The sequence below is a fragment of the Amborella trichopoda genome, chromosome 6 (genome assembly GCF_054954075.1).
Source record: "Amborella trichopoda isolate Santa Cruz 75 chromosome 6, AtrichopodaSantaCruz75HAP2 v2.0, whole genome shotgun sequence".
NCBI classification, from domain to species: Eukaryota; Viridiplantae; Streptophyta; class Magnoliopsida; order Amborellales; family Amborellaceae; genus Amborella; species Amborella trichopoda.
The window spans coordinates 51971805-51979819 of record NC_142341.1 but is presented as its reverse complement, the minus strand read 5'-3'; the positions used below and the strand labels follow the sequence as shown (position 1 = coordinate 51979819).

General features: G+C 36.1%; 1 protein-coding gene across 1 annotated transcript; it reads left to right on the top strand.

Annotated features, from left to right (window-relative positions):
* Window positions 1-4695: 4695 nt before the first annotated feature.
* Window positions 4696-6648, top strand: LOC18448633 (2-alkenal reductase (NADP(+)-dependent)). The gene is made up of 3 exons (XM_011630395.3): window positions 4696-4899; window positions 5296-5378; window positions 5967-6648. Exons 1-3 carry the CDS (start codon window positions 4744-4746, stop codon window positions 6343-6345), a joined length of 618 nt encoding a protein of 205 aa, XP_011628697.2. The 5' UTR covers window positions 4696-4743; the 3' UTR covers window positions 6346-6648.
* The last annotated feature ends 1367 nt before the right edge of the window (window positions 6649-8015 follow it).

Sequence of the window (8015 nt, the reverse complement as noted above, 5' to 3'; positions counted from 1 at the left end):
GCATATCTATCTGGGCAAGAGTATTTCAGCAGTCTTTTTTGGACGTAAAAGTTCGAAAATCAAGCCTAAAGCTAACAGAAACTAAAATTTTCTTCATATTGTGCTAGTTTCGAATCTAATGTGCCTGCAATCTTGTTTTTTAAATAGGACTCGAACATTTGCCAAGATGGGGTTGTTTTAGTATTTTAAAATCTAATCTTGTGTATCTGGTATTGTTATCCAATTTCAATTTGGATCCAAAATAGCTTAGGGCCGGGTCTTCCCGGCCCTAAAAAATAAGGTTTGAGCCACAAAATGTAGCATAAAGGCCGAGCCAAGCTGATGCATGGTCAGGGCTAGCCTAGTTCGGTTCTTTATATATATATATATATATATATATATATATATATATATATATATATATATATATATATATATATATATATATATATATATATATATATAAGCTCCCTCATGGCCGGTTTCAAGCCAGTCATCTCGATCCCAACCCTGGATAAAGGAGGAGGGTTGTGTTAAGTAGGACACCTAGCGTAAAACTTTGCCACATCTTTTTATAAAAATCATGAATCTGTTTTATATGCTAATGCTAGGGTGTTCCTTGAAAACGACAGGTCTAATTGAGGGTACGGTCCTCGATAGAACAACATGGCAGAACACGATTCATTTATCTAGGCCATCCCTGATAGGGCCAGAGCCTCTTTGGCCCGGTTTAGGCCGGCCCTTAAGGGAACAGCCCATTGCTAGTTACCAGTTCATAATGACCTTATTGGGGCTACCAAAAATTTCGTACTCCTTTCGTTTTATTTATCTTTGCTTTTTAGAAACTTTTATTTGGATGGGCAGTCCACACCCAAACTTTGATTCTAAGAGGTTTCAGCTGAATTTCACTCTAGGAAAGTATGCTGTGTTAAAAGTTGTGCTTCTTACCTTCCTAGTATTATTCAACTTATGTCAATAAGGGATGGCTGGGGGGTCTTGTTCTTCCAGTCTGAGTTGGTCGACGAACTCGATGGACTGTAACTGGAGGAATGCCTCCCCCCAACAATCCGTTGTTCGACATCTGACAGTTGGGAATGCTAGGCAAATGTAGGAAAACCAAATTATAGCAGGTTACACAAACTCTTCTGTTTTAATTGAGCCTGATGAATATGTTATGCTACAACTCTCCTAATTGATGTCTAAATCTTTGTCTATTTTGGAAAGTTTTAGGTTAAAGAGAAGATAGATGAATCAGAATATGTAATTCTTGTCTCTAATGTCTGGTCTCTTTTGCTGAGACTCGATAGATAAATCTTGAAAACAAATTATTGGTATAAAAGAGAACTAATTGAGCTGTTTTCTATAATATATTTAACAGTTGTCTAATATTTCCCACTATTGTTCTCCATCATTATAATAATAATAATAAAACAATGTCTTGATCACTTCTCAAATTCAGTGGGGCATTAATATTATAAAATGGTGATCATATTGTTATTTATCATTTGTTTCACCCAAAAAAAAAAATATTGCTCAGTCGCTTTTCAAATTCAGTGGTCCATTAATGGTGGAAGACGGCGACCATATTGCACAAATTTGACTATTCTTTTGGAAGTTTCAATTTGGAACAGGATTGAATTCTATTTATGGCAATTCTTTATACTAAAAAGATTATATGCACCCGCGGGAACATAATGGATTTTTTCTCCATTTGTTTACTGTTGGTGATGAGTCTCGTCGGGTCTTTCTAGGTCTAAATCCAGACCTGACCCAAACTTGGGTCGGTTAGGTCCAGGTCAATAGGACCCAACCCACGAGGTTCGGTTGAGTCGGGTCTGGGTTTATAAATAAAAAATATATCAAAATGTAATTTGTATATTTATAGTATATAGTAAATATTATTTCTCTATATTTTATATTAATGTATACAGGATCAAGTCAACCCTACCTGGACCCAACCTGACCCAAGGTGGACACAAACCCGGAGCCGACCCGGGTCAAGGACCAATGGATCGAGACCTGAGCTGTCGATCCCTTGTCTGGGTCTAGACCTGGACCCAATCAGGTCGATTTTGATCCATTTTGTCCACCCCTACTTTTGCTTGAAAATGGGTTCGGGTCGAATAATTGGACGGGTCGACCCGAACCTATTTTGAACCCCTTCTTTGGCTTGAACCTTTCAACATGAATTATCTTCAATAAAACGAGAGAGAGAGAGAGAGAGAGAGAGAGAGAGAGAGAGAGGAGGCTGCCCCTTAATAAATTACAAAATAGGTTGGAGCTCGTAATCTTCTTCTTCTTTTGGTTTTTTTTTGTTTTTTTTTTCAAGTACTCGTTCTTAAGTAGATCCCAAGAACAAGGAAAAAAATTCACTGAACGTAATTTTTTCACTCAAAATTGTACAATGTGCTTTGGTGGGAGTATACTGCATAAAATTGTGTTAATCGAGTTGACCTGGCCACCGAACCCAATAAAAATAAGGAAAACTATTGATGGAACTAAATGAATCAAATTTGTATAATTAAAAATATAAATAATAATTTAAAATTATGAAATATCTTACACCAAGTTTTCTAACTTTAGCCAGTATAATTAGTCCAAACCGACAAGTGGGCCAAAACCAATAAAAAATTAATTCTCACCAAAACCCATATGAACGAATAAGGGTTAACTTGTCGAAGCAGCCAATCCAGGTCTTGATTAACTATAATGATAGAAGACCAATGCGATAGAGTTAAGAAGTAATTAACCCGACAACGCGGATAGAATATTGAGAACAGATTAATTAAACTAGAGAGAGAAAAAGGGTGAGACTTAAAACAAGGATCATAGGACTTGGGTTCTTTTCTCTCTAGAGAAAGATATAATAATCACAAGCTATCAGTTGCATAAAAATTGGGTTCTCATTGTTTAGAGAGAGAAGTTTGGTTATTGGAGAATTGTGTTGTGTTTTTGTAGAGAGAGAAACAAAAGAATTTGCTTGGGGTTGTTTTTCTTGTCTTAGAGAGAGAAACAATGGTGGCAGGAGAAGAAGTGGCTAACAGGAGAGTTGTACCGAACGAGTACATTAGTGGTTTTCCAGAGGAAACAGACATGGAAATTGTTACAAGCACCATGAAGCTAAAGGTCCCAGAGGGGTCCAAGGCTGTCCTGGTTAAGAATCTTTCTCTCTCATGTGATGCTCACATGAGAGCTCAGATGAGCTTGGATGGTGCACCCAGTGCTGCCTCTCTCTTCGAGCCAGGTTCTCTAAGTCATGATTTCCTCTCTCTCCACTCTGTTTTTCGCATACTTTTTTAAAAAGTATACTGTAAGATCATTTATTTTTCACACTTGTTGATCTTTAAACCTAAAATTAAGTGGCTGATGGTGTGTCATTGATTGAGCACAAAATCCAAAGGAAAAGTCCTTCATGAGTCCGAAGATGCAAGGGCCCCCTAACTCACCAACATCCATCTTTAAGATAATATTATGGTATAGAAATTTTTTCAAAAAAATCACGTTTTAAAAATCCTAAAAAAATTATTTTATTTTTGATGTTCATGATCATCTTTAACCTAGATCATGAATCTCTAAAATTTTAGATTAAAAATCCATTTCTAAGTTGGTTTAAGAGGGGGGCTACATATGTATACTATGCGTAAGCTGACTCATAGAAACCCCATCCAAATCCCAAATCATGTTTTTTTAAACTTTATGATACACCTTAAGCAGTCGTGTTTCACATCCAATAGCTACGGGTGATTTTGACTTCCTAATATCAAAAGAGAGTGGTCTTATAGTATACAATCCTTTTAATTTTTTTAGGTATTTTTAATAACTTTTTTTTTTGCTTTTTTTGTAGGTTCTAAGTAATTTTGGTGTGTGTAAAGTGTTGGAGTCGGGGCATCCAAATTTTAAAGAAGGTAACTTGATGTGGGGTGTCACTGGATGGGAAGAGTATAGCTTGATTTCAATGACGGAATACCTGATGAAAATCACTAACACTGATGTGCCTCTTACCTATTACAACGGCCTTTTAGGTATCCTTCCCACTTTTCCCTTTTGTCTAATCAATTTTATGTTTGATCCGGAGGGGAGAGAGAGGGTGTATTTGAAGATGGTATAATTTTGTTGAGAAAGTAATGTCGGCCAAAATTCAAAATACCTAGTTTAATATTTTACTCATTTGCAAATATTTCAATTAAGAATTTAATTTTTTGTAGGGATATTGAAATTAAATTGAAAGATATAAATAAGTTGGGTCGGCTTTGAGAATCGGTCTCCCTGTTTCAGTGCATATATATAGGAAAACGGCTGAGTCTGGAAGGGACTGACGATTCCGCACAATAAAACAATGATTCTCTAAAGTAAAATGGCGATCCAGACTGTCGATTCATTGATCCATACCGGTTTTTGGGCGGTTCACTATGTTTTCATGTGTTTTTTGCAAGTTCACTATTTTTCCAGATAGTAAAACGGTGATCTAGACCGCCGATTCACCTATCCAAAACAATTTTTGGAATGGTCAATCCGGATCACTCCATTTTTTAAATCACTGGAATAAGGCATCTGTCCTCGATAATTTAATTAGTTTCCCCATATAAAAAGATCCTATACTCTAGAAAAGCCCACCCAAGTTTACTCATGCCCCTTATGCATATATATTCCCATTTTATGCAGATACACTAAATATGCAAATGTTTTACTACATTAACATCTATATGCTTTCCTCATTGCATGAAGAAATGAGGTAACATTTTGCAAAAAAAATTGTGTGTAGGAATGAATGGGCTGACAGCTTATGCAGCCTTTTTTGAGGTTTGTAGCCCTAAGAAAGGGGAATATGTTTATGTATCAGCAGCATTTGGGACAGTTGGGCAACTTGTTGGCCAATTTGCTAAGCTTATGGGATGCTATGTTGCTGGTTCCAAAGAAAAAGTAATGCACTTAGTTCCTTCTCTTTCTTTTATTTTCTCTCTCTAAAAAAGAACAACAAAAGTTGGTTGTGTTTTTTCTTGAGAGAGACAGAGAGCACTCTTCAGCCTAAGGGGCCCGACTCGTGAAAATCAAATCATGGCCACAGGACCCGGCCTGGCCCAAGAAAGTTAGGGCCACAAAGTATACTATGAGGGCTGGGCAACCACGACCCAAGGATGGGGTTGGGCTGGGCTGGGCCAGGGCTGGCCTGGTTTTGACTTTAGACCAACCCAGCCCTTTATTTTCTTATTTTTCCCCTTGTTTATCCTTTTTTCTTGGGGCGGGCTCGGCCCTGTTGAGGCTAGGGCCCGCCCGATAGGGGGAGCCGGAGACTAATGAAAATTAATTCTAATTCAGGTGGATTTATTGAAGACTAAATTTGGGTTCGACGATGCATTTAACTATAAGGAAGAGGAGGACTTGGCATCCACATTGAAACGGTACCTATGTTTATTCAAATTATGGGAAAATATCACCATAAAATCTTTTTTTTGAACCGAATATCACCATAAAATCTTTATCTTGTATTGCTGTTTAAAACCTAGCAACCTAGATCGGGAATTGTCTATCCAATTCGGTGGGTGGGGAGTTCTATTCCCCCCCAATTACCCAATAATAAATTTTTATTTATTATTCATTCAAATTTTCAACCGATCCAGCTGATTTTAGAGGCCTTGGGTGGGTGATGCAAGACTGGATTCCGGATTTTAAAATATTGTTGTAGTTTAAGCCGTGTTTGCAACTTAGAAAACATTAAAAAACATATAATATATAGATTTCTAATTTTTTGAGATTTTTATAAAATATTTTGAATTTTTTTTTAATATCCTGGAGTTGGACCCCCAACTCGAGACAACTTGAATTCGGCAACTACCCTAGCCCAAGTAGCTCGGCCGACTTTGAGTTGACTCGACTGATTCGCCGTACACCGGTTTAAGCCGCAATGGGAGGCATGGGTATGTTGAACTCCAAATTTTACACTCACTTAGGTCTCTCTCTCCAAACAATATATCATTCTCTCTTAACAGGTACTTTCCTGAGGGCATAGACATCTATTTTGAAAATGTGGGTGGTGTCATGCTTGATGCTGTGCTATTAAACATGAGACTCCATGGAAGAATTGCAGTATGTGGAATGATCTCTCAATACAACCGTGCTAAGTTAGAGGGAGTGAACAACCTCTTCTATCTTTTAACTAAGAGAATTCTCATGAGAGGCTTCTTTGTACTAGACTATGGTCACTTGTATCCTCAATTTTTAGAGACCACTATAAAGCATTTGACAGAGGGAAAGATAGTGTATGTTGAAGATGTTGTAGAAGGCCTAGAGAAGGCCCCCTCTGCCCTTGTAGGGATCTTTCAGGGCCACAGTGTTGGAAGGAAGGTGGTTCTCCTGGCTCGAGACTGAGAGGTCTCGATGCCTGTTTTCATATGATAATGAATAATGAATGCTTGATATTCTGCTTCATTATTTGAGTCCCCTCAACATGTATCGTATTAGCGATATTTATGGGATGGGACATCTTTATACAGAATTCACTCTACATATGAGGCTAGGCTATCTTCAGAGGGCAAATTACTATTTTTCCCTTGAACAATGTAAGCTTTGCTTTGGGAGAAGTTTAGGTTCTTTTTTGTTGTATTTGTTCTAGTGCTTGATTTCGTAGTGGTTGAAGAGTATTTTCCATGGTTGAATAAAGTTGAAATGTTTATGCCATTGGTGGTGCACGGCTAATCAATGAAATGGCAAATTAGCAATGAATATGGGTGCATTTGTCTCTCTTTTAGAAGTTAGGATGGAATTTTGCTTAACAAGAGATAGTTCCGAACTTTACTAGTGTGCATGTACACTAAGGGCATGTACGTGAAAACATGAAAGAATTTTTTCATGTGGTGAGGTGTAGAAATATATACACATAAAGCTTTTTGAAAAATCCATTTATTTTATATCTAATGTTTTTTTTTTTTTTATAGATTCATCATCTAGCCAAGGCAATCAAGAATATAAAAAGAAAAGTAAAATTTAAACAAATTTAAATTTTTTTACGTGCACCATCTATATAGAATTAATATAGTATATACTTTACACAATGTCCACCTTTATTATGGACGTTTGTGAGTTAGCGGGCTTTCGTACCTACTTACTTATGCAACACTTTTTTTAAAAAAAATTATCACAAATATACCTTAATTTTTATCTATTTAGAAAAACAAACTTCAGCTTTCATAAACCTTGCCTGCACTCTTTTTGTTCAATTTTGGGTCTTTTTTTTTAACCAAAATAACTGTTGTGAAGCACAATTACGGTTATAAGGCATTTTAAGTACCGTAAAAACTAACCCACGTTATACGGCATTTTAAGTATCGTAAACTCACCCATGTTATTCAGCATTTTAGGTATCGTAAAAACTAACCAAGTCATATGGCACTCAAAATACCGTAAACCATTTTCTGCTTTTATTTATATTTATCTATTTCATCTCTCTAAATTTTTTTATGTTTATCTCTTCTTTCTCTCTCTAATTCTTTTTAATATTTATCTCTTCTTTCTCTCACTAATTCTTTTTTTATCTCTGCTCTCTCTCTATAAAATAAATTTTCAAGTAATCACAAATATTTCCAGTATTAAACAACATTTTTCAATACTTTTTGAAGGCGCACCCTACTTTGATGGTTTAGAGCCTCAGTATTATAGATATATTTTTAGTTATATTAGATAGAGAAATGATCTTATAGGACCCTCTACCACCCATGTGTATAGGACACCCAAAAGATCACCATTAAAGTTGGTACGGATCTTTAGAAAAATCAAATCCCACACCCATGTGATAACTTTTTTAGAGATATGTGCCAACTTTAATGGTGATCATTTGGGGTCCTACACACATGAGTGGGGAAGGGTCCTATAGGATCATTACTCTATTAGATAATGTATATATCTACTTAACATATTTTTAAAGTATATTACGTAAATATCCATTGTAGTTTCCGTTATTACCAAAATACCGAATACTTTATGTTATTACTCATATGTTCATTTTTTTTAATTTTATAATAATTTTTTTAAAAAGAGACGAA

Bases quoted from the DNA above. Each gene is read 5' to 3' on its own strand.
- LOC18448633 (XM_011630395.3), top strand. From the start codon at position 4,744: ATGAATGGGCTGACAGCTTATGCAGCCTTTTTTGAGGTTTGTAGCCCT. The intron at 4,900-5,295 runs GTAATGCACTTA...ATTCTAATTCAG, and splicing joins TTGCTGGTTCCAAAGAAAAA to GTGGATTTATTGAAGACTAA. The intron at 5,379-5,966 runs GTACCTATGTTT...CTCTCTTAACAG, and splicing joins TTGGCATCCACATTGAAACG to GTACTTTCCTGAGGGCATAG.